The following is a 27307-nucleotide window of genomic DNA, read 5'->3' on the forward strand; positions in this document are numbered from 1 at the left end:
GGAACAAAGTCCCCTAGCAAGCGCATTTAGCTGCGTGCTTCCCGGCAATTTGCATTGAATAAAGGGCCTAAATGGGGAACACGTGGCTGAGACCGCACATGGCTCCCTTTTGTGTACACTGGGGAGCTCCGCTCGTCTGAACTCCCCAGTGTAGCAAAAATAAGGACGTTATTTTTAAATGGCGTCCTGATCTCCAAGGCCCTTGAAATGATCCCTGACCTTCCCTCTTCACCAAAGAACAAAGAACAAAGAAAAGTGCAGTACAGGAACAGGCCCTTCGGCCCTCCAAGCCTGCGCCGACCATGTCATCTAAATTAAAATCTTCTCCACTTCCGGGGTCCGTATCCCTCTATTCCCATCCTATTCATGTATTTGTCAAGATGCCCCTTAAACTTCACTATCATCCCTGCTTCCACCACCTCCTCCTACAGCGAGTTCCAGGCACCCACTACCCTCTGTGTAAAACAACTTGCCTCGTACATCTCCTCTAAACCTTGCCCCTCAGACCTTAAACCGATGCCCCCGAGTAATTGATCTCCCTTCCCTGAGAAAAAGCCCCTGACTATCCACTCTGTCTATGCCCCTCATAATTTTGTAGACCTCTATCAGGTTGCCCCTCAACCTCCTTCATTCCCGTGAGAACAAACCAAGATTATTCAACCTCTCCTCATAGCTAATGCCCTCCACACCAGGCAACATCCTGGTAAATCTCTTCTGCACCCTCTCTAAAGGCTCCACATCCTTCTGGTAGTGCGGCGACCAGAATTGAACACTATACCCCAAATGTGGCCTAACTCAGGTTCTATACCTTCAAAAATGCATTACCTCACCTCTGTCCGGATTAAACTCCATCCGCCATCTCTCCGCTCAAGTCACCTGATGGCACAGCTGGCACCGCGTGGCACTGGGGGAGGACAACATCTCCCCGTGGCCGTCTAGGTTACGGTGGCCTTGAACTTCTATGCCACAGGCTCTTTCCAGGCGCCGAGTGGGGGCCTGTCCGGCATCTCATAGGCATTGGTGCACCGGTGCATCCGGGCAGTGACAGACGCTCTACATGTCATTGCGGATCGCTACATCCAGTTCCCTGTGCACTGGGCCAACCAGGATGCCCGGGCAGCGGGTTTCTCTGCTGTGACCAGAATGCCGATGGTCCAGGGGGCGATCGATGGGATGCCGTGCGGCCACTGCGAATAACAGGGCCGTGTTCACCAATAGGAAGGGGACCTATTCCATGAACGTGCAGAGGGCTGTGACCACCGCATGGTGATCCTACACGTCTGTGCCCGGTACCCGGGCAGTGTACATGACTCATTCGTATTGGCGCAATCTTTCATCCCCGATATGTTCGACGGACGCCCACCGCCCAACCCCCACCCCGGCTAGTTTCTGGGCGACAGGGGTTACCTGTTGCAGTTGTGGCTGATGACGCCTATACGGAGGCCACAGACTGACGTGGAGAACCGCTACAATGATGCCCATGCAGCGACCGGGGGTGTGATAGAGAGGTGCTTTGTGCTGCTGAAGATGCGCGTCAGGTGCCTGGAACGCTCTGGAGGGGCGTGTAGCTGTACATCTACAATGTAAACGGTCATTGTTAAATCATGTAACCAGGAAGGCTGTGAACAAAAAAAAGTGCAAAACAAATAAAGCATAAAAGAGCAAAAGAAAGGATAAAAACTTTCAAGGAGATAAATGGCCCATTAATATCTGTTGAATATTCACTGCAGCCTATTTGTGTGATGGATCATTTCCAATTAAGGGGCAATTTAGCGTGGCCAATCCACCTAGCCTGCACATCTTTCGGTTGTGGGGGCGAAACCCACGCAAACACGGGGAGAATGGGCAAACTCCACACGGACAATGACCCAGGGCAGGGATCGAACCTGGGTCCTCGGCGCCATGAGGCAACAGGGCTAACCCACTGCGCCACCGTGCTGCCCGACAGTAGCTACCTTTTAACCACAAAAATACAGGCTTCAGTCTGGTGTCTGAAAATCTGTACCTAGGATTTGTCCAATATTGTAATGCTCTGATATTTGTGTATTTTACCCTCGGTGTAGGGAAATAAATTCAAATAAAGGACTATGCTTATGTGACATCACTGAGAAGGTTTTCTGGACTGCTGCATTGGAAGTAGAATACGAGATCAAATAATTTCAGGTTTTCCTTTGCATATCACTTCGTTGCTCCTGGTAATGTTTCCTTGCACATGGTACATATCACTCACCTAAATGTGATCCCCAGATTTAATTACAGTCTGTCACTGAACAACTCTGGTATTTTCAGCCAGGAGAAATTCCTTTTATATGCCACAGTTTTCTATTGCACCCATGACCTTGTAAAACAGCATAACATTACTAATTTCTGTGGTCTGTTTGCATATCTATTTGCACCTTTAATCTTTAAACCCAAAGCTGATATACAAGTCGGTTCACATTAACCCTTTCTGTGCCATGACGAAGTGCAATTTTTGCAGGCCGCAACTTGCATGTTTAAAATCTCCCTACCGGGCAGTGACAAATAGATTTCCATTAAGGATCCTGAATCAAAGTCTTATTTGACAAAATGTCATAAAACCTTCCTCTTTTACCAGTTGCTCGGGATGTCATGCCTGTTTAAATAATATGCATGCCCTGACCTCTCATAGACTTCAATCTTAGACATATAGTACATGCAGCTGTTGGATTTATTTGGCTCACCGACCTACACTTTAAATAGCTGGTCAGCTCAGGCTGCGTCCACTCACAACTTCACCACCTCTACTGTGAAAGAGAAAGAAATTCAGCCACAATGTCGGACCAAATGCCTTTCGATACCGATGTCCAAACAATGACCCGATTTGTCATGGAACAAGGAAGAAAAGCAAAAGGGACGGGGGAATTCACTCAGCTCCTAAATTCTCTGTTAACGGCAATCAAGGCCATCTCCTGCGCTGTGAGAAAAGCAGGCCTTGCCCATTTGTGAGTCCATGATATTTATTTATTTATTTATTATAAATTTAGAGTACCCAATCTTTTTATTCCAATTAAGGGGCAATTTAGCGTGGCTAATCAACCTATGCTGCACATCTCTGGGTTGTGGGGTGAGACCCTCGTAGACAGAGGGAGTGTGGTGAATGTGATTCACACTATATATAGTTGCCAATATCACTCCATGTATATATGTTCGTTATCTACCCGTTGTAAGATCAATGCTGTATATAGTTGCCAATATAACTCCGTGTATATATGTTCACAATCCACCATTGTAAGTGCAGTTGCACTATCCGACCACCAGGGGGAGTCGCTCTGGGAGTACGTGAGAGTTTGTGCTGGGCTCCTCCCTTGGCTCCGCCCAGGACTCCTCCCCCTGGGACCGATGTATAAAGATCAGTGCCTTAGAGCCAGCCTGCCAGTTCATGGAGTTCAACAACGAATAGGCTGGCTCTGTTGTAAGTGTATTAAAGCCTCTGTTCAGATCCAACTACACGTGTTCACTGAATTGATGGTTCCATCAGGGAGGATGTGCGACCTCCACACAGTGACCCGGGGCCGGGATTGAAACTGGGTCCTCAGCAGCGTGAGGCAGCAGTGCTAACCTCTGCACCACCATGCCACCCGAGTCCATAATATTTATTAGCTTCACAAATTTAGTGTGCCGCAAACCTAACGAGCACATGCAATTTGTTTTATGGAATATTGGTGAGTGTATATTCCTTTACACATATTTAAGAATTATTTTAACAGGTCTTCTAGCATTTCTTTAATAGGCATCACATGAGGGTTTATTTGAAATTCTCTTTGAAGTTTTTTGAGTTAAAATCCTTAACTATAAATCTCTGCTGGTTAATATGCTGTGTGGCTGTGCATCAAACTGAAAATTTTCATGCAGACCCCCAAAAAAATCAGCCTTTTAATTTACTGTGCTTGTGCATACATGCATAAAAGTTCAAAGGGCAGGCATACTTCAACAAATTACCCTGGGATGCCAAAAATAATTAGGGGGGGGTGTTGATATCATGCATGTTTCTATTGACTGCTGTAGTCCTACTAAAAATAGAAACTTTAAATATGAGCTTATTAGATAGATACAAGTCCAAACCACCCTCCTGCATAAACAGGAACCCAACTCAGAAGTGGAAACCTAGGGATATTTTCCCCTCTCTTCCCAAGGTTTTGCTGAGGTCAATTCATTCGATATTGCAATATGAAAATATGCAGCACCGTGACCTGCCTTCTAATTGTTTCCCAAAACTAGAACTAAAATTCAGCCACATGATAGCCGGGACAGACACAATGGGCGAAGGGCCTCTTTCTGTACTGCAATGCTCTATGACTCCATTAAGTCTATGACATCAGCTAGTTCATCCTTCATTTCTTTTTAAAACTTAGAGTACCCAATTCATATTTTTCCAATTAAGGGGCAATTTAGCGTGTCCAGGACGGCATGATGGTGCAGTGGTTAGCACTGCTGCCTCACGGCGCTGAGGACCCAGGTTCGATCCTGGCCTTGGGTCACTGTCTGTGTGGAATTTGCACATTCTCCCCTTTTCTGCGCGGGTCTCACCCCCACAAGCCAAAGATGTGCAGTGTAGGTGGATTGGCCACATTAAATTGCCCCTTCATAGGAATTTTTTTTTTAGCTTCCCAATTCACATACCCTGAACATCTTTTTGGGTTGTGGGGCTGAGACCCACACAGACTCAGGGAGAATATGCAAACTTGGACAGTGGCCCGGGGCTGGGATCGAACCTGGGTCCTCAGGTTCTTTTGCTAACCACTGCGTCACCGTGCTGCCCTGAGTCCATCTTTTAGTTAGGCGCTTTGCTGCCTTCTAAAGTTTTGGGATACCCCCCAAATCTGACACTGAGGAGCCAGGAAGTTATGAGTTTTGGTTTTAGTGCAAATACAATCACTGATTCAGCTCCCTGTCTTCTGAATGTTAAAGTATGTACACAGAGACAGCCAGTAGCAATAAGAGCATTAAAAAAAGTACTAAAGAAAAAAAGAAAAAAACCCAAATAAAATGGATAGCATTCAATTAAATGAACAATGTATGACAATAAAAGATAAATAGTGTATACGTGAAGCAAAAATGTGCCAATCAGAACATTTTCTTAGCCATCCAGCAGATGGCAGCAATGCCCAATGAAATTATTGAATTGTGTCAATTTGGCTTTGCCCCTCCCTATCTCTGAAATGAAATCTCATCCATCTTCCCATATAAACGTTCAAGATATCCATGTTTCTCTAACTTTGACCTGTTGTGCACTCCCAATCATTTATTTTTTTTCTTTAAATTTAGAGTGCCCAATTTTTTCCAATTAAGGGTCAATTTTGCATAGCCAATCCACCTATCCTGCACATCTTTTTGGGTTGTGGGGGTGAAACCCAGGGAGAATGTGCAAACTCCATACGGACAGTGACCCAGGGCCGGGATTCGAACCCGGGTCCTCAGCGCCGTAGGCAGCAATGCTAACCACTGTGCCACCATCCTGCCCCGTGCACTCCCAATCATAATTGCTCCACCAATACAGTCCATGCCTTCAGTTACCTTGGGCCAAGCTTTCGAATACTGTCCCTACCCTCTCTCTGCCCCTCCACTTCACTTTTGTTTAAGTTGATGTTGTGTGATAAATGCTCAGATGTACATCACATATTATTTTGTTCAGGTATGGAATTGCAGGGACTGTGAATGTGACTGGAGATGAAGTCAAGAAATTGGATGTCCTGTCTAATGACCTCGTCATTAACCTGCTGAAATCCTCCTACAGTACCTCCGTGCTAGTGACGGAGGAGAATGAAGATGCTATAATTGTGGAGCCCGATAAAAGGGTGAGTGTATAACAAATGTGGTCCATGAGCGGCTGCATAATTGCACTCGCTGTGGACCTGTGCTGATTTTTCATGTTCATGATGATGATATTTTACAAACATAAATTATGAATTGTGGGGTTAGTGTTAGTGGCTGAGTTACATCGCCAGTCATGAAAAGGTGGAAACTTACAATGTCCAGGGGCATGATATGCTGGACAAAACATAATTCAGCATCTATGAAATGATACATTGGGCCAATATTTTGGCTGTAACCCTCAAGGAAACACAAATTCCATTTGTATAGCTCTACCTGTGAAGCATTTTCTTTAAAAAGACAGATCCAGGAGGCAACAGATTGCATAACAACAAAATGAAAAGGATTTTAAATTAAATTAAACAGGTACTGTTGGAGCCGGACATTTTAGGAAGATAAGTGTTTAACCAAAAAAATCTTGAAATTAATTCTCCAATAAAGCTTTAAATTGAATGGAAGAGTGACTGTAATGCTTCAGTTAATAAGTGGACTTCCCAATGTGGTATGAGCCTGAAGTGTGATCCCTGGTGGGTGTGGTGGTGGGGGAAGTATTCAAATATTCAGTGTCCCCACTATTCTACATATTTATATTTATTGTTGTTAATTCATAATGGCAAACCCCACATTTATAATGTGTTCAGGACAGCCAGGCCATGATTAGTTTTATGGAGGGCTTGTTCATTAAACATGTAGTGAATATATATTTCCGTTACTTCAAAATAGCTGCCTCCAAGTTAAGGGACTAAATCATACCACACTGTATGTCTGGCTCAGACTGAAAATTGTCATGCAGCTCTCCAGTTGCACAGAAGAGTTTTCCCTCCACATTTTGAGCCTTTCTGAGAAAAACAAATGAGTGGGTGGGGTTTATGGCGTCACTCTGGTGGGGCAGGGCCTCATAGTGCCAGTCATCCGGCTCAACAGAGATCAGGCGCCATCTCTAAAGGGTGCTCTGATCAGTACTGAGGTTTAACAACCCCCCCCCCCCCCCCACCTCAGAGGTACTGGGGGCTCTCATCTCCAAGGTGAGGAGGGAGGCCTAGAGGTGAAGTGCAGTTGAAGCAAAACCACGGGAGGATTCAGCCTTTGGGAGACTGCAAATTTTTGCATGGCGAGGATTGTAAGAGATTCCCAAGGGAATCCCACTATCGTCACCATTTTGAGTGGCTGGGCCCCTTCCTCCAGCAAAGCGATCTCGGTGGGGTGGGGGGGGGGGGGGGGTCACTTTATTTACGGGGTCTCTGTGGGGAGGCCTCTTTATTTAGGGGATCTCTGGGTAGGGGACTGTGGGGGAGTGGGTATGGTGGAGGTCTTAATGACCCATTTGCATCCTCCCACTGGCTCAGGGTACAAACCTTGATCCAGACACCAACGGCGGGATGGAGCATCGGAAAAGAGTCTGTGCCCGGCACCAACCCCGCTTTCTCCCCAACGCTGGATTCTCTACTGGTGGGGCGAGGGAGAGAATCCAGCCTCATATCTTTGTTGTTGTCATGAACTGAAGTCGCACCCCTTAATATCTGCCTAAAATTCTGTCATTTCAAGTATTTTAAATATGATTTTTCATTAATTCTTCATTCTAGCTCGACACAAACATAATGCTGCTCACACCACTCCTGTCACCCCTCCCAATGCTGCCCACCCGCCCCAATCCCCACTCTTTGGTGGTACTCAGCCCTCCTCCTCCTTACCGCCCACCCCCCCCATCTCCTGGCTTACCAGCCCTCCCCCTCACCTCTCAGTCCCTCATCACCATTTGTCACTGGCGCTACTGGCCCTGGTCTGCTATTGGTAGAACTTGGGAGCCAAGATGCTAAGTAGGGGTGGAAGAGATAACATGGCAGTGTTGGGATGTGGTGTGGAGGGGGAGTTGGGAATGAGGGGTGGGTGTGGCCGTGCATGTGGTTGCAAGGGGAGATTGGGAGCCAATATGAGGGATCCACATTTTGGCCGATGGGAGTTGTGAAGACCCTCCTCGAGATTTAGTGGGCTCACTTCCTGGAGCAGTCTTTACGCCTGCTAGGAACAGTGCTAATGGCTCAAATCTTCTGATCAGAATTGGAACCCCAAGGGCAGCATGGTGAGCAGTGGGTTAGCACTCCCGTCTCATGGCGCCGAGGTCCCAAGTTCGATCCCGGCTCTGGGTCACTGTCTGAGTGGAGTTTGCACATTCTCCCCGTGTTTGCATGGGTTTCGTCCCCACAACCCAAGAGATGTGCAAGGTAGGTTGATTGGCCATGCTAAATTGCCCCTTAATTGGAACAAATAATTGGGTACCCTAAATTTTAAAAAAAGGATTGGAACCCTCTGGCCATGATCAGACAAACAAATACCCACTTCTTTATTTTGGGTCCGGTATGGGGGAGGATGCGGTGGAGCCTGGGCATGGGGGGAGTTAAGTAGTAAGGATAGGGAGGGAGTTGCGAGGCGTCAGTTGGGAGTCAGTCCATCGGGGGTGTAATCAGTTGGTCTTGGGGGAGAAAGTCAGGTGTTGAATCAGGTCAGATTTTGTCGAAAGGGGTGTTTGGGGTCATTGGAGACAGTCATGGCTGAGGGGTTGGGGGAATTAGTATAGTTAACCAAGAGTTAGACTAGGATTTTTCTGTCTAACATTTTCTGTGTGACTGCCCAGGAAAGTAAGTGTAACCAACTCTAACTTAAAAGTTGAAGACATTCTCGGAATGGTCTGGGGAGCAGGAGAATAGCTCATCGGAAGTTCAAAATTACAGGAAAATTCCCAAGGATTTGTTGTTTGGAACTTTGGAGCACCCCATAGTGCATCCGGGTTGATGTTGAGGGAGGGGGGCAGCATCCATTCGGAGACCAGAAAATCTTGCCTGTTAAATCAGAGTAGGTCAGTTCTGAGTAAATATGCTAAACCGACTCACTTCCTGATCTCAGGTGGGGACCATCGGTGTGCACTCCCACAGAGACATTTTAAAAAATATATATTTTAATTCTCCTCCTTTTTCACATTTTCTCCCAAATTTGCACGCACCAACAATAAACAATAAGCAGTAACGAATATAAAGTCATACTGTATCAACATTATATCATATCAACAACAACAATCCCATCCTCCCACCAATCCCCAAATAATCTACGCATGTTAACATAAACAAATAACAAAAGGAATGAGGAACCACCCATAGTCACCATTAACACATACAGTCCCCCTCCGCTCAACCCTCCCAACCCCCACCCCCCACTAATGTTCGATGTTATCCAATTCTTGAAAGTGCATAATGAATAATGCCCATGAATTGTAGGACCCCTCCACCTTCCCCTCAGTTCAAACTTAACCTTCTCAAGAGTCAAGAATTCCAACAGGTGCCCCCACAATGCCAGGGCACAGGATGGAGAGGTTACTCTCCATCCCAACAGGATCCGCCTTTGGGCAATCAATGAGACTAAGGCTACAACATCGGCCTCCGCACCCGTTTCCAATCCCGGCTGGCCCGACACCCTGAATATAGCCTCCCGGGGGCCTAAAAACCTTCCTCCAGTAATCCTCCACCTTTGGACAGGATTAAAACATATGAATGTGATTTGTGGGACCCCCCCTGCAACGTTCACACACATCTTCTACCCCCTCAAAGAGCCGGCTCATCCTTGCCCTTGTAAGGTGTGCTCTATACACCACCTTCAGCTGTATCAACCCCAACCTCGCGCACGAGGTGGAGGCGTTCACTCTCCGGTGCACCTCACACCAGAACCCCTCCTCTGTACCCTCTCCCAACTCTTCCTCCCACTTTGATTCCCACAGAAACATTTATGGGAAATCTGAAATTTGGGATTTCCAATCTAAGTCGGCTTCCCAGAACTTCTGATTCCATTGTGATTATCGTTAGCAGAAAATGCCTCAGCATTTGGTGCTATTGGGATGAAAAATCTGGTCCCATAATGATATAATTTTATACAGTCTAGACATTACTATGTAGAAGGAAAATTCCTCACACATATTTAGGATTTGGTTAATTAATCATTCATTTAATGTGAGGCAAATAGAACATTAGAATAGAGCAATAACTTACAATTTCTACTGAAGTTGAAATGCTCTGCTCAAGCGCTTTGCATTAGGAGAATAAAAACAGACACTGAGACCGAAGGGGGAAAGTGGAGAATATGGAGTGGAAATCCAAAGGCAAGGTTGAAAATAATTTTTTTTTAAATAAAAGCATTTTACATATAAATATTAGTCAGCCTAATTTATATTTGTTTTGTTGCAGGGTAAATATATAGTTTGTTTTGATCCATTGGACGGTTCATCTAACATCGATTGCTTGGTATCTATCGGAACTATTTTTGGCATTTTCAGAAATGTAAGTGTTTCTCTTTATTACAGGAAATTGATTTTGATTTGTTAGTGAATGCAGCTGGAACTGATAAAGTTTGTGATTTAATTACACTTGTTTTACTTTTCTTTAAAAACAGAGGGTCTGTATCTTCTCTCTATTCTCAACCCGCATCAATGACATTCACTAACACATGATTGGTCTGCATTGATTCTCTATTATCTTCTCTTACCCTATCCTCTGCGTAACATCACCATCTTGCTCTAACAGTGTCCAGATTTCTAACGTTTAGGAAATAAATAATAGTTGTTTGGCAGTACACAACTCGATTGCTGATATATTTGGTATGTTCATTTTATCCTCATCAGGACACTTCGCAAGAATATCAATATAAGGGGATAGCAACAATTTAGATTTTATGAGAAGAGAGTGCTGATTGGCTGGCAAGTGGACCCTGATTGGCATTTAGTGCAGTAAGAACTCTTACAACACCAGGTTAAAGTCCACCAGGTTTGTTTCACATCACTAGCTTTCGGAGCACTGCGCCTTCCTCAGGGGAATTCACCTGAGGAAGGAGCAGTGCTTCGAAAGCTAGTGATTCGAAACAAACCTGTTGGACTTTAACCTGGTGTTGTAAGACTTCTTACTGTGTTCACCCCAGTCCAATGCCGGCATCTCCACTTCATGGTATTTAGTGGGCTCACTTCCTGGAGCAGGCTTTACTCCTGCTAAGAACAGTGCTAATGGCTCAAATCTTCTTATCAGGATTGGAACCCCTATTTCTGACATTGCATGGAAAATGTACCAGTTGATGGTGACTAACAGTTAACTGGCAAGCATTGTTTGAAATTTCAACCAGGCAGCTTGACCCTAATTGGTCAAGATATTGCCTTGAGGAATGAACCAGCAAATGGCTGACACTTATTTTGTTTAGGTAAAATAAATGCAATGTGTGTATATGTTCTTTCTGTCTGTGAAGAATAGGGCCCTGTCTGTTAACTGTGTGTTGAGTGGGGTGGAGGACAGGTATGTGAGGTGCTCAGGGAGCCCAGCAAATCACGCCCATATGTTCTGGACATGCCCTGCACTGGAGGGGTTCTGGAGGGGCTTTGCGAGGACTATGTCCAAAGTGGTGAACACCCAGGTCAAGCCGAGCTGGGGGATAGCTTTATTCGGGGTATCGGACGAGCCGGGAGTGCAGGAGCCGAAAGATGCCGGTGTTCTGGCCTTTGTGTCCCTGGTAGCCCGGCGGAGGATCCTACTAATGTGGAGGGATGCAAAGCCCCCAAGCGTGGAAGCTTGGATTAACGATATGGTAGGGTACATCAAGCTGGAAAGGATAAAGTTGACCTTGTGAGGGTCTGTGCAGGGGTTCTCCAGGTGGTGGCAACCGTTCCTGGGGGGGGGGGGAGGAATCATGGAAATTTGAATAAATATATTTAATTAAAAGACTGTGTGTTGAGTGGGGGCGGCATGTGGCACAGTGGTTAGCACTGCAGCCTATAGCGCTGAGGACCCGGGTTCAAATCCAGGCCCCAGGTCACTGTCCATGTGGAGTTTGCACATTCTCCCTACGTCTGCATGGATTTCACCCCCACAACCCAAAGAGATGTGCAGAGTAGGTGGATTGGCCTCGCTAAATTGCACCTTAATTGGAAAAAAAAATCATTGGGTACTCTAAATTTATTTTTAATAAACTATGTTGACTGTATGTAGCTTCCATTCCAAACAAAGGTGCCACACCGTGAGCCTAACTGACAATATTATTATTTTTTTAATATAATATACCCAATTATTTTTTGCCAGTTAAGTGGCAATTTAGCGTGGCCAATCCACGTGGGGGTTGTGGGGGTGAAACCCACACAAACACGGGGAGAATGTGCAAACTCCATACGGACAGTGACGTAGAGCCGGGATCGAACCTGGGACCTCGGCACCATGAGACTGACAATATTAAAGTGGTTGCCAGCATAATTCTTAGCAAATTGAGGATTATTTAGCAAATGTTGTCAAATTGTGGAATCGCATTGAATGTTAGACAGTGTTTTGGGTTTTGCAAGCATGGGTTGGTTGGGTACAGTTTGTATCTTGCCCGTGTGAACAGTGGATGGAACAAGCTGTTTGATACGATCTGCCAGTCTTTGGGACATCTCGCTTACATACCTAGCATCGCACTGGCACAGATATTCATTCACCACAGTATTGGTGTGATAGGCAGAACATCTTTTTTGGCCTGGCGGCAGCATCCAGTTAGTTGCAAATTTCACTCGTGTTGCTATTGCATAGGAACTGTGTGAAATGACTAGCTTCACTAGTCACTCAAATATTAGTGAAGCCTTGCCCTTCCAGCATAATTGGAGGTATACTGGCCACTTGACAGGGCCGAGAGTGAGGGCCTTAAGCCCATTCATGAGCTTGCACGATATACAGCACAAGATGATCTGATCAGGGTAGCCGTTATTATGCGAGATGCCTTTGACGAGCCGTATTTCATGTTCGCAAAACATGGTTGGGGGTTAGCTCTAGTCCTCTCCTGTTCACTCAGCCTCATAGACCAGTCAAAATGCTCATGAAATTATACCTCAGTTTTTGGAAGTGAATTGTTAAGGACACTGGCACATTAACATTCATCTCACAGTGTCGAATCTGCACAGACCAACCGATGAAACTTGAATACAAACTCCTCTGATGGCTCACGGCTATGTATTACTGGCAGACAAGAGAGTTACAGATTTCATTCCTGGTTATATTCTTCGGTCCAGTTCACAGGCCACTTCTTTGATAATTGATTTAATTCTGAAAATAAATGTTATATGGTATAAAGTGTAGTTTATACTCATGTTACAAGGATCTTTTCAAAAACTAGTTCTGAAAATATCGGCAATTGAGATTCAAAGTTCACTCACATGCAGTGTGGGATGGATTCAGCGCATTTTATGAGTGATAATTCTACCAGGAACTTAGGGCGTGATTCTCCGCACCCGCGGAAAATCGCGAAGTTGGCCGTGAAAACGGCCGACTTTTGCGACGGTCCGACACGGCCCATTTCCCGAGGTATTCACGTCCGGGAAACGGGCTAGGATCGGGGCCACGTCAATCACGTGCGCGATGACGCCAGAACGCGGCGACGCTACGAACACGCCCACGTGACGCCGCCCGACGCTGTAAAAGGGCGCGGGCGAGCACAGAAACTAGGCCAGGATGTCGGAGCTCAGGAGAGCAGCCCCGTGATTCGTTGAGGCTGACGTGGAGACGCTGCTCGAATCAATCGAGCAGAGGAGGGGCATCATCTGCCCGTGTAGAGGGCATCGCCACCCTGCCAGCGCGGTGCGCCAGGCCTGGCGTGAGGTGGCTGCTGCCATCAGTGCTGTGGGGCAGACCCCTCACTCTGCAGACCAATGTCGGAAGAAGATGCACGACCTCACCAGGGCTGCCAGGGTAAGTGCCAAGAGGGTGCCCCCGGGTGACACCCATCCCTCCCCCCTTAACTTAATCACCCACCCCCCCCTCCCCCCCCTCCGGCACGGGGGGTGGAGGGGGATTGGGGCAGAGTGAGTTGAGGGTGGTTCACTAAGTAGTCACAGACCCAGCGCTCTGGCCCCCCTGGAGAGATGCAATGGTCTTATTACAACTTGACCCCCAAACTGTGCCAGTATCTGAACGGCCTGCTGATACCTGCCGTATTGTAATGATCTACCTATGCCCCCTCCCCCAACAGGACAAGACCGCTCACAACACCCGTGAGCGGAACAAGACTGGAGGGGGTTCACCCATCCTGTACCCCCTCACCACGTTTGAGCAGAGGGCACTGGACCTTGTTGGGGATCTGCCACACGGGAGTTCGCGCAATGCGAGGATGGCGGAGCTGCAACAAGTGAGACAACCCTGCATGACAAACAACCCCCCCCCCCTCCCCCATCCTCTGTCCCTTCACACTCTGCCCACTGGAACACCTCCCCCATCCTCTGTCCCTTCACACACCCTGCCCACTTGGACACCTCCCCCATCCTCTGCTCCCTTCACACCCTGCCCACTTGGATACCTCCCCCATCCTCTGTCCCTTCACACACCCTGCCCACTTGGACACCTCCCCCATCCTCTGTCCCTTCACACACCCTGCCCACTTTGACACCTTCCCCATCCTCTGTCCCTTCACACCCTGCCCACTGGGACCGTCCAGCGCCCGGCCGAGCGTCTCTAAATAACCCGTTTAATTCTCTTCCCTAGGACGTGATGCCGAACGACCAGGGCCATCTGCCTCCAGGCAGACACAGGCATCTGCCCCCACCTCACCCAGGGCCGCACAACAGAGGGTGCCCGATCAGCGGGGAGTCCCATCCTCCCCAACCGAATCTGTGGAGCAGGACGCCCAGAGGGCGGCGAGAGAGCAAGAGAGAGAAATAGCCCGCGAACGCCCTGCGGCCTCTCAGCGGGCCGATGACATAGAGGAGGCGTCCACCCAAGACGACCTCGAGCTTGCGGCACAGCTATCTCCCACACCATCCACCATCCCAGAGACACTCACCCCGGTTGGGCTATTTAGTGATGAGGCTCCTGGGTCACAGTCTGGGTCGCACATCACAGCTGAGCAGATACAGCAGGTGGAGGTCGGAGCAGCCAAGGGCCCGGACTGGCGGAGGCCAGGCCAGGCCCAGCATGCAGCTGGCTCCCAGACGTTTTCCGAGTTCCTGGACTTTCTCAACCCACCCGCACAGCCGATGCATCAAGAAACCCAGGGAAACAATGACGGGATGAGGGCTGTCTTCCAGACTCTGCAGACGCTGTTAGAGGAGTCGAACCGCGTCCACGAGCAGGGAGTGGTGCCGCTCATGGCAGCAATCCAGGCCGACACCGCACGGGTGGCATCTGCAGTGGAGGCAATGGGTCAGGTTATGCAAGGCGTTGGGCTTAATGTGCACGCGTCAACCTCGGCCCTGGACAGGGTTGCCCTCTCACAGGCAGCAATGCGCCAGAGCCAACACGACATTGCCAGCGCGCTGCGGGTCTTGGCCGAGTCTCAGCAGGTCATGGCCCAGTCGCAGCACGCCATGGCAGTCACAGCAGTCGATGGCACAGTCCCAGAAGTCGATGGCACAGTCCCAGCAGTCAGTCGTGGAGACCATCAACCGCCTGACACATGTGCTGGATGGTGTCATGCACTCACAGGTTGAGATCGCACAGTCCCTTGCGGGAATGTCTAACTCCCTGGACTCCATCTCTGCAAACCTTCGGATCCTGGTGGATACCGTTGCAGGCTTCCAGGACTGGCAGCGCCAGGTGTCGGTGGCGCGACGGGGCACCTCCCCGCTCGCACCTCTGTCCCAAAGTGATGCCCAGGGGCCACCGGGCTCCCCGAGGGAGGAGGAGGTTTCAGGGCCTGTCCCATCAACTCCATCACGGGACGTCCCGGAATTCTCGGCCCCCCCCCCGTCCCATCCCTGGTGCATTGGGTGGGCAGCAGGCAGAGCAGGGTGGCACAACGTCACCCGAGACGCCCGCAGAGCAGCCTGGCCCATCAAGGCCGGGTCGCCCCAGGAAACGCTTGCCGAAGGAGAAACTAGTCGAAGGGGGCGATTCGCAGCAGTCCTCCTCCACTCCTGCTGTATCATCTGGGGAATCACTTAGATGTAGTGGTAGGGCCCGTAAGGCAACAAAGAGAGACACTTAGTAAGTTGGCACGGGTGAAGGGCACAGTTTAGTTGTAGGGGCTAGGGCACCTGTAAATTATTGTTAACATTAAACGCACTGTTCCACCTTACTTGTAATACCGTGTGATTGTTCCACAGCCACAGGGATCGTGATGGTGACCGAGTGTCGCTGGGGTTGACGAGCGGTGAAACTTCGGTGCCGGGTGTGCAGTCCCTTCCCCCCCACCCCCTCCCACACCTAGCCCACGCGGGCACGTGATAGAGTGTCCGTGATGATCTCAACGGCCACCAAGGTGGATGGTTCAGCTATTGCCATGGGTCAGACTCTCTCTAACGATTCTGAGCTCACAGCTCTTCGCAGAGCGGCCTGTCATCATTCCACATGGCACTGATCACACCCGCTGACACAGCCATCAATGTTGTGCCATACCGTCTGGACCCAGAGGTAAGGGTGATGTCGAAGTGGAGCAGTGTACGCTGAGAGGGGGTGGGGGTGGGTGGGGGTGGGGGGGGGGGGGGGGTTGTGGTGGTGGCAGTTGTGTGGTGACCCTCTGCATGACTAGCGATGCAGGTGGTGGTTTGGTGTTCAGCGGGGACGTCGCATACGACGCGTGAACCGTGCTGCCACCAAGGCGTCGCGTGCCCGCCGTCCTCGCCGGGTCCGTCGTGCCGCCTCCTGGACATCACCAGCACCAGGGTCGTGTCTGCATGCTGCGCCCGCCACTCCGCCAGCCTCCTCCTCCTCCTCCTCCTCCCTCTCCTCCTCCTCCTCCTCTGTGCTGGCACCACTGCCACTGGCTTCTCCCTCCGCCTCCTGCAGCAGGTCATCTCCCCTCTGCATCGCGATGTTGTGCAGTGCACAGCAGACCACAACAATGCGAGCGACCCTGTCGGGTTGGTACTGCAGGGCCCCTCCGGAGCGGTCCAGGCACCTGAATCTCATCTTCAGGAGGCCAAGGCAGCGCTCCACCACACCCCTGGTGTCTGCATGGGCCTCGTTGCATCAGGTTTCTGCATTGGTCTGAGGCCTCCGTATAGGCGTCATCAGCCAAGGCCTCAGCGGATAACCCCTGTCGCCTAGCAAACAGCCCCTCAGCCGGGGGGGACGTCCCTCAAACATCGCAGGGATGAACGACTGCGCCAGTATGTAGGAGCCATGCACACTCCCTGGGAGCCTTGCACAGACGTTCATGATCCTCATGTGGGAGTCGCATACCACCTGGATATTCATGGATTATGTCCCCCTCCTGTTTGTGAACACAGTCCCTGTCCCCTGCAGGCGGGCGCATGGGGACGTGAACACAATCGATTGCCCCTTGCACCATCGGTATCCCGGCCACGCTGGCAAATCCACGAGCTCGTGAGTCTTGAGTTGCTCGGTCCTCGGGAAAGGTGATGTAGCGATCGGCGATGGCATAGAGGGCGTCGGTCACATCCTGGATACACCTGTGCACCGATGACTGGGAGATCCCGGAGAGGTCCCCGCTCGGAGACTGGAAGGAGCCGGTCGCATAGAAGTTAAGAGCGACCGTCACCTTGATGGCAACCGGGATCACGTGTCCTCCCCCCGTTCCACGTGGGGCGAGGTGCGCCACGAGGTGACAGATATGTATCACCGTCCGCCTACTCAGCCGGAGTCTCCTCCTGCAGGTGATGTCCGTCATTGTTAGGAAAGAGATCCGGGCACGGTACACCCTCGGCCTTGGTCGTCGCCTCTGGCGCCGTGGCTGCACCCTCACTCTCTCCTCCTCCCCCTCCTCCTCCTCCTCCCTCCCCATGCTGCTCAACGACTGGCAACTCCTCAGCCCTTCCCTCTGCTGCTGCAGCTGGCCTTGCATCCACTGCGGGTTGTGGCTGTGGATGCTGCTGCATCGCCAAATGCAGTGCAGCGGCCCCAACCACTGCGCAGAACATAGCCGGTCTGTTCGCAGACATTGTGCTAACCTACAGAAGAGTGGTGGGGGCAGAGAAACGGGACATGTTAGACGGACATGTTAGACGGAGGTTTGTCGACACCTCGGCAGCCGCCTGCCACGGGATACCTGTGTGTCCCGGTGGCCTGGTCGCGCTGCTGACACGCGGGCAGCCTAACCCCTGGTCACTTTCTGCATCCAACGGGCAGTTAACTACGTCCTCTTCACCGGTGCGTCAGTGGCCTGTGGCCGTAAGCCACTGGGGAACCAGCGGCCGTGTCGTCGTGACCGGCACGCCATGGCATGGTGGCAGACATTTTGTAACCGGGGTTGGACGGGTCACTCGCTCACTCTCTCCCTACCCCCCCCCACTCCCACTCCCCCCTCAGACTCCCCCCTCAGCCTCCCCCACTCCCCCTCCGTCTCCCCACTCCCCCCTCAGTCTCCCCCACTCCCCCCTCCGTCTCCCCCACTCCCCCCTCAGTCTCCCCCACTCCCCCCTCAGTCTCCCCCACTCCCCCCTCAGTCTCCCCCACTCCCCCCCTCCGTCTCCCCCACTCCACCCTCAGTCTCCCCCACTCCCCCCTCAGTCTCCCCCACTCCCCCCTCCGTCTCCCCACTCCCCCCTCAGTCTCCCCCACTCCCCCCTCCATCTCCCCCACTCCCCCCTCAGTCTCCCCCACTCCCCCCCCCGCTCTGGACCCCCCTCCCATTCTCGGGGATGCCTTCCCCGTTGTGGCCAGACTCCAGCAGTGCGCTGAGCGGTGCGCTGAGCGGTGCGCTCACCTACTCGAAGCTCTCGTCAGCCAGCACGACTGGTTGACGAACTTGAAAAGCAGGTGTGTTGGCCGGCGTGAAAACAGTGCGTGATTACGTCGGGACTTCAGCCCATCGGGGCAGGAGAATAGCGGGGGGCCAATAAGTAGCGATTCTGGTCGTGTCGGGGGCGCGTTCGAGGCCTTTGCCGGGAATCCCGACGTGTAGTGTGTGCGGGGTTCGGAGAATAGCGGGAGGGCGTCGAACCTGCGTCGCCGTGAAAATTTGCACGGCCCGCTATTCTCCGAACCGGCGTGAGTGCGGAGAATCGCGCCCTTATTTCTTTCATTGATTTGACTTATGTTTTGAAAGTTACACCTTCACCGCACACTGCTAAATTCATTGCATATTTTCTGGTATAACGTTCAACCTATGATTTAGCAAAGCGTTTGTGCTCTTGTTTCGTGTCTAATTCATCCATTTTATTAGGATGTATGAAGCTATGCTTCGCATCACCCATGAATATCAGTGGTCCCATAAAATGATTCAGCCATTGCCACATCAGCACAAATATCACTAAAGCTGGGATTTTCCAGTCCTGCCCACCACCGGGATTTTCCGGTCCCACTGAAAACCAATGGACTTTTGGCTGACCTGCCGCTGCATCCCTGGCAGTGGGTCCTGTCACAGTGTGACTGGAAAATCCTGGCTTAAGTGTCTGATAGTCACAGGACTGCTGATATCACAGGAGATATCAGGGTGAAAATGGTTTAATGCAGTCCTTGTGAAATAGAAAGGCTACTTCCCACACAGCAGAGGAACAAGCAAATTATTTTTTTAAAGGATAAAGCACAAAAGCTGTTTGGCACACATTTTTCTGTGAAAAGATGTTTTTTAAAATGAAACAACCACACACAGATCACAATTTGGAAAGTTTGACTAATTTTGTACAAAGGTGTTGTTAGTAAGTTGCATTTAACACAAGTGATGATGCTACCATTCCTGTGTGGCACCGTCAGGGTGCCCAGGTGCCAGGTTGTCACTGCCAGGTGTCAGGCCCAGGGGGAGCCTTGCCAGGTAGAGCAGGGGTGATGGGGGATTTCCCAGGGGCCTTTCCAAGGTTGGAGAGGTGAGGGGTGGATGTCAAAAGACCGGGGGAGGGGGAGAGCTGAAAGAGGCGTGGGGGTTGGTGGGAGTGGGGGTTGTGGGCTGCCGGACAAATGGTGCTCCGATCTGCAAGGAGCCTTTTCTGCTGGCAAGCTTCAGCACAGAAGTTGGAAATCTCTCTCTGTCCGGCCTCAGTGGGAAGAGGCCAAATAAATGGCAAAGTGCTGTTGAATAGAGGGATGTTTCTCGGCACTGATTCTTTTCCAAATATAGACAACACCCAGTAAACGAGGTTCTCTGCTGGGAACACAGTTTCAGAGCAGTGGGGCAGCAGGGTAGCATGGTGGTTAGCATAAATGCTTCACAGCTCCAGGGTCCCAGGTTCGATTCCCGGCTGGGTCACTGTCTGTGTGGAGTCTGCACGTCCTCCCCCTGTGTGCGTGGGTTTCCTCCGGGTGCTCCGGTTTCCTCCCACAGTCCAAAGATGTGCGGGTTAGGTGGATTGGCCATGCTAAATTGCCCGTAGTGTCCTAATAAAAAGTAAGGTTAAGGGGGGGGTTGTTGGGTTACGGGTATGGGTGGATGCGTAGGTTTGAGTAGGGTGATCATGGCTCGGCACAACATTGAGGGCCGAAGGGCCTGTTCTGTGCTGTACTGTTCTATGTTCTATACATGTAATTTATTGAAAAAGCGCTTTCTGCTGTGAAAAAGATGAAGTGAAAGCACTTAGCTGCTTTTGATGTGGTGAGGACCTGTCAATCATGGCAAGAGTGTTTATAAACATTAAGGTTGTCATCAAAGCAGGGTAATTGGGGATACATTCAAGCATGAAGGTAAAGATCAATGAATAATCCACCAAGCAGCTGTCTCTGGAGTAATATATTATCAATCACTGGCTAATACAACGTATTACTGTGTGAAATTGAATGGAAGATCTTCTTTTAAAAGACTTTCAAGGAATTTCAAGCCCTTTGAAGTGTACTGGGTTTTCGAGGAATCTCTGACACAGCTGCTGCTTTAATGGGGGGGTCTGATGCAGGGCCGTGGGGTGGTGACCCATAATTGGCATAGTTGTAGGGAGGGGGTGGGGCAGGATTTACATAGTTGGGGGGGGGGGGCGGGGAGCAAGGTCAGTTGCCAGACCTCGTTATCAGGCCGCCTGCTCAAAATGATGTCACGATACCGGGAGTCCAACGGAATCCCACGAGCTCCCTGCATGGAAATCTACATGGAAAGGGAGAAAGAATCACTACTGGATGGCACTCCTAGTGTCAGTGCAGACCAGGATCGATTCCACTCTGGCGGGAAAACAGTCTCCCGAACAGAGACTTTGCCCATTGGGTGAGATTCTCTGACCGCCCAGCCTCATGTTTCTCGGCAACTTGTCCATGTGGAGTTTGCACGTTCTCCCTGTGTTTGCGTGGGCTTTACCCCCACAACCCAAAAGGTGTGTAGGGTAGGTGAATTGGCCACTCTAAATTGCTCCTTAATTGGTAAGAATGAATTGGGTACTCTAAATTTAAAAAAAATGTTTCTCAGCAACGGGAGGCGGCGGGTCGTTGGCTGGCGGCGGAATACTCTGCCCCCACCCTCCCCCTCCCAGCTGTCAATGGAAATTCCCATTGAAGTGACCCACTCTGTCGGGAAGCTTGCCGATGGGAATGTGCTGGCAGCGGGACCAGAGAATCACACCGCCAGCGAACAGCCGGAGAATTCCGGCCAGTGTCAGCAAAATGCGCTGACAATAAGATGAACTGAGACAATTACTAAATTACTTGAAAGAGATTTGTTGCAAAAGTTTATTTTCCGCATTTATTTTTTCTTTATAAGCAAAGCCCTCTGGTGCTTGGGCCTCTTAGTTTATGAACAAAAGTCAACCCTGTTCTTTATAACTAGATTTAAATAAAGAGCTGTAACTTTTTTATATAAGTAGGAAATCTGTTTAGTCAGACAAGGCTTCCTTAGTGTCCTCCTTTCTTTCCTGCTTCTGTCACATTCTAAATGCATTATCAGGTGTGAAACTAATCTACATTAGCCCAGGAGGGTCCACAGTGTGCGCTGAGTTCACTTATTTTTATCTTTCTGCGCTGTTGTGTTAGTGCCACAATTTAAAACATCACATTTGGCGGCGTTTCAAAAATAAATCTTTTTATCTTGACCAGCCCAGCAGCCGTCCTCAGCATATTGAGTTTTTGGAGCTATTTTACTGTGGCATGCATCCTGTGCCATATATTTTTAGGCAGGCAAATTCAATTAAAGTTGTGCTTTGGCAATCTTCCAAAGGTCTGAGAGCCTTTTCCTCTTAAGCTGTTATGAACATGGGAAATAGCATTCACTTGTTCTGCCACTACAGTCCAGTCATTTTGGACACTAACCCTGACAGGAGGGGACGCATTAGCTTTGACCTCTTTTGCTGCAACTTCTGATGGGGGCCGGGATTCTCTCCTACCCAGCGGGGCGGGGGGTCCCAGTGTAGCGGAGTGGCGCCAACCACTCCGGCATCGGGCCTCCCCAAAGGTGTGGAGAATGCGGCTAAGCCGGAGTGTTTGGTGCCACGCTGACTGGCGCCAAAACCGGCGCCAATGGCCTTTGATGCCCGCCGCCCGGCGTCGGGGCTGGCCGAAAGGCCTTCGCCAGTTCACGCATGCGCCGGTGCGTCAGCGGCCACTGGCGTCACCACCGGCGCGTGCGCGGTGGAGGGGGTCTCTTCCGCCTCCGCCATGGTGGAGGCCGTGGCGGCGGCGGAAGAAAAAGAGTGCCCCAACAGCACTGGCCCGCCCGCCGATCGGTGGGCCCCAATCGCAGGTCAGGCCACCGTGGGGGCACACCCCAGGGTCCGATCGCCCCGCACCCCCCCCCCCCCCCAGGACCCCGGGGGCCCGCTCGCGCCAGCACCCGAGGTGCTCCAATTCCCGCCGGCGGGAGAGGCCTGTCAGCGGCGGGACTTTGGTCCATCGCGGACCGGAGAATCGCTGCGGGGAGCACGCCGATCGGCGTGGCGTGATTCCCACTCCCGCCGATTCCTGGGTGGTGGAGAATTCCGGCCTCGGCGGGGGCGGGATTTTCGCCGGCCCCGGGCGATTCTCCGACCCTGCGGGGTCCAACCCAAAGATGTGCAGGGTAGGTGGATTGGTCACGCTAAATTGCCCCTTGGGACTCTAAATTTATATTTTTAAAAATAGGCCGCTCTACACTAACCGAAGGGGGTACTACTCGATGAACATCCAGCTGGTCTATGACCATCAGCTACGCAGCATGCAGCTCTGCGCCCGATACCCGGGCAGTGTGCACGACTCCCTCATCATGGCACATTCGGTGATTCCTGATGTGTTCAAGGGCACCACCCCCGGCTAAGGGGTTGGCTCCTGGGTTACCTGCTGCAGCCGTGGCTGCTGACACCTATCCGGAGGCCACAGACCGACGCGGAGGCCCGATACAACGACGCCCATACAGCGACCAGGAGTGTGATCAAACGGTGCTTTGGCATCCTGAAGATGCGCTTCAGGTGTCCGGACCACTCTGGAGGGGCCCTCCAGTATAATACTGTGAGGGTTGCCCGCAAAGTCGTGGCCTGCTGCATGCTCCACAACATCGCACAGCAGAGGGGTGATGTGCTGGAGGAGGAGGATGAGGAGGAAGGGCAGACCTCATCTAATGAGGAGGATGCGGGGGAGGAGAACGATGAGCAGGACATGGGGCCCGGGCAGGCAGGGGAGGCTGCACGATGTTATCACCAGGACCAACGTGCATGGAACACTCTGATCACCTCTAGGTTCACTGACTAGGAGGGAGGAGGTGAAGGGAGGGATGCTGGCCAGGGGCACAGACACCACATCCCAAACCCACACCCCTCACTTCCCACACAGCCAAATCACCCGCTTGCACATCCCCTCCGCTTTACATGAATGAAATGAAAATGAATGAAAATCGCTTATTGTCACGAGTAGGCTTCAATGAAGTTACTGTGAAAAGCCCCTAGTCGCCACATTCCGGCGCCTGTTCGGGGAGGCTGGTACGGGAATCGAACCGTGCTGCTGGCCTGCTTTAAAAGCCAGCGATTTAGCCTTGTGCGCTAAACCAGCCCCTCAGCGGTGCTACAAGCTGGGGACCTGGGTTGGCAGTGACAGAGGGTCCGTTCCACGGGATGGAGGATGATGACAATGCGCTCTGCGCTGAGCTCTGGTGCTTAACATCGAATTATAACGGTGAATGGTGCCAGGGAGGCCCGGCCAACCACATCCAAATGTTCTGGGCATGCCCCAGACTCATCGGGTTCTGGGCAGCATTCTTCGAGGCAATGTCCAAGGTTGTGGGGGTGAGAGTGGAGCCGTGCCCGAGAGTGGCAGTCCTCGGGGTATCAGAACAGCCAGAGCTACACATAGGGAAATGGGCCGATGCCCTAGCTTTTGCTTCCCTAATTGCACGCTGGAGAATCCTGCACGGCTGGCAATCAGCACCACCATCCACAGCTGCAGACTGGCTGACAGACCTGACGGAATTCTTCCACCTGAAGAAGATTAAATACATCAGCCTAATCCAAGATGTGCTCGAGATTAATAGCGGATAGGAAGGGTGGGGGGGGGGGGGGCAGTGAGGGCAGACAGGACCACACGGAGAGGATAGGAACAAGGGAGGGACGAGGGGCAGCAGGTGCGGAACCCAGGGAAACATCAGGAGGGGACACAGGAAGAGGCTGAGGAGGGGGCCAGAGGCCCCCCCCCCCACCCCCCGCAACAAAACCATAGGGGCAACAGTTACAAAATTGTAGATAACCGTTTTGTTCACCTATTGTACAGTGTACAGATGTAGAAATACAACAAAATATTTTAAAATAAAATGAAAAGGACAGGGGGGGTCGGGGAGGGCATCGGGGTGGTAATGGGGATAGGATCTTCGGGGTTACCTCCAATGTTTGGCTTTTGTAAATCTACATAGACGTGTTTATTTTGTATTGTATAAAATGATAAACCTGAATAAAAACATGTTTAAAGGCTGGGTTAGCCAGGTGTTTCACTCGGGTTTTAATAGTAGGGGGGGGGTTGCGGTCCTGGTGAATAAAAGAGAAAGTTGCGGCAGATCAGGGAGGTTAGGTATGTAATAGTGACAAGAAGCTGGTGGAGTTGGTAAGCGTGTGTGGTCATAATTGGGATGATGCAGGATTTGTAACAAAAGTGTGCGGGACCATCCCTGACTTGGATTCACATGAATTGGTAGTGGGTGGAGACTGGAATATGGTGCAGGAACCAAAATTGGACAGGTCACGACCGCGATTACTTACCCAGTCAGTGGGGGTAGCAAAGGCGTTGGCTGGGCTAATGATGGAAATGGGAGGAGTGGATCCTTGGAGGTTCTTGCACCGGCCTAGTCGCGGATAGATCTTTTTGTGGTGGGGAAGTCGCAGTTGGTGAGGTGATATCGTTTAAGGCAAAGGTGGATAAGGAAGAGAGGGTGGAACGGCAAAGGTTAATAGATGAGATGTTGGGAGTGGACAGGAGGTGTTCAGAGAATGTGGATCCAGCACTGTTACAAAAGAGGGAGGAGCTACAGGCGAACTTTGATTGGCTATCCATGAGAAGGCGGTGCACCAATTGAGGCGGGCGAGGGGAAAGGTCTACGAATATGAAAAAAAAGACATGCTGGCAGGCCAACTTCAGAGGGAGGCAGCGGCGAGGGAAATTGTTCAGGTTCGGGATGGAACAGGGAAGTTGGTGGTGGCTCCAGATCATATTAATCGGGTTTTTGAAGAGTTCTATGAGAGGTAGTATAGGTCGGAATCACCAGGGGAGGATCAGGGAATGCAGGAATTCCTGGCTGGTTTAGCACACTGGGCTAAATCGCTGGTTATTAAAGCAGACCAAGCATGTCAACAGCACGGTTCAATTCCCGTACCAGCCTCCCCGAACAGGCGCCGGAATGTGGCGACTAGGGGCTTTTCACAGTAACTTCACTGAAGCCTACTTGTGACAATAAGCGATTTTGATTTTTCATTTTTTCAACATCCAAAGTTGGGGGAGGAGGATAGGACCATATTGGAGGGGGTGATAGGAGAGCAGGAAATAAAGAACGCAATTGGGAAGATGCAGTCAGGGAAGGTAGTAGGGCCGGATGGGTTTCCTGTGGAGTACTACAAAAACATTTTGGGATAAGTTAGCGCCGCTGATGGTGGGGATGTTTGAGGAGGTGATAGGGGAGGGGTTATTGCCGGCATCGATCTGCCTGTTGCTCGAGAAGGATAAGGATCTGACAGAGTGTGGGTCATATAGGCCCATATCACTCTTGAATGTGAATGCAAAGGTGTTGACGAAGATGTTAGCAGGTAGGTTAGAAAAGTGTCTCCCGATTCTTGTTTATCTGTCAAGCTCTCCCAATCTTTATATCAACGGCCATTTTTGGGAAAGTGGACACAATCATCTCGGACTTTGTATGGGTGGGGAAGGTGCCGAGGGCAGGGTCGACCCTGCTACAGAGGCAGAGGCTGCAGGGGGGGTTTGGCATTGCCGAACTTGCTTCATTATTATTGGGCGGCAAATGTGGACAAGGTGCGTCAGTGGTGGGAAGGAGAAGGGGTAGAGTGGGTTAGGATGGAGGAGGAATCTTGTAAGGGGTCTAGTTTGAGGGTTATGATGACGGCAACATTGTCAATGGCTCCGAGTAGGTATTCAAGGAGCCCAGTGGTGCAGTCCACAGTGAAGATATGGAATCTGTTGAGGAGGCATTTTAGGGTGGAAGGGATGTCGGTGCTAACGCTGCTGTGCAAAAATCATGAGTTTGAGCTGGGAGGGGGGTTGGATACTGTATACAGGAGGTGGAGGGAATTGGGGCTGGTCAAGGTGAGGGATTTGTATTTGGAGGAAGGGTTCACCAGTCTGGAGGAGCTCAGGAAGAGGGTAGAGCTGCCGAGGGGGAGTGAGTTCAGGTATCTGCAGGTTAGGGACTTTGTGTGAAAGGTCTGGAGGGTGTTCCCTCGGTTGTTGGGATACACCCTGCTGGAGTGACTGCTGCTCCCAAATGTGGAAAGGGAGGGAAGAATTGGGGATATATACAAGGAGCTGGGGGAACAGGGAGGCGAGCAGGTGGTGAAGATCAAAGAGAGAAATGGGAAGCGGAGTAGGGAATGGAGATCAATTGGGGAGCAGGGAGTGAGGCACTGCGTAGGGTAAATTGGACCTCCTCTTGTGCAAGGATGAGCCTGATACAGTTTAAGGTGGTGCACAGGGTGCATGTGACTTGGACGAAAATTAGTGGGTTCTTTCAGGGGGGTAGCAGATGAGTGTGTGAGGTGTGGGCGGGGGACAGCGAATCACGTGCACATGTTTTGGGGTTGCGAAGAATTGGGAAGATTCTCGGCGGGAGTGTTCGCAGTCTTAGCCAGGATAATGGAGGTGGAGGTGGACCAGGACCCTTTGGTGGCGATATTTGAGGTCTCAGAGATGCCGGAGCTCATGGAGAGGAGGAAGGCCGATGTCTTGGCCTTCGCCTCTCTGATTGCATGGCGGAGAATTTTGCTGGAGTGGCGGTCGGCATTGCCACCGGGGGTAGCGGCTTGGTTGGGTGACCTGTACGACTTCCTGTGATTAGAGAAGATAAAGTATGAGTTAAGGGGCTCTTCAAGGGGGTTTGAGGAAAGGTGGGGGATGTTTGTGACCGTGTTTGAGGTGCTGTTCGTCATGGGGGAGGGAGGGGGAATGAAAAAGGGGAAAAATCTGTACACACTATAGTTGATTGTAGGGAAGCATGTTTCCCGGGGTGTTTGTTC

At 50.9% G+C, this 27307-nt stretch overlaps 1 protein-coding gene across 1 annotated transcript in view; it reads left to right on the forward strand.

The window, feature by feature from the left end:
* Positions 1 to 2693: 2693 nt before the first annotated feature.
* Positions 2694 to 27307, forward strand: part of LOC119970346 (fructose-1,6-bisphosphatase isozyme 2-like) — a 69324-nt gene continuing 44710 nt past the window's right edge. Inside the window, exons 1-3 of the mRNA XM_038804809.1 lie at positions 2694 to 2963; positions 5654 to 5816; positions 10062 to 10154. Coding sequence (XP_038660737.1) covers positions 2794 to 2963; positions 5654 to 5816; positions 10062 to 10154 — 426 coding nt within the window. The 5' untranslated portion in view covers positions 2694 to 2793. The remainder of the gene's footprint in view (positions 2964 to 5653; positions 5817 to 10061; positions 10155 to 27307) is intronic.

Source organism: Scyliorhinus canicula, chromosome 8, assembly GCF_902713615.1.
Source record: "Scyliorhinus canicula chromosome 8, sScyCan1.1, whole genome shotgun sequence".
Lineage (NCBI taxonomy): Eukaryota > Metazoa > Chordata > Chondrichthyes > Carcharhiniformes > Scyliorhinidae > Scyliorhinus > Scyliorhinus canicula.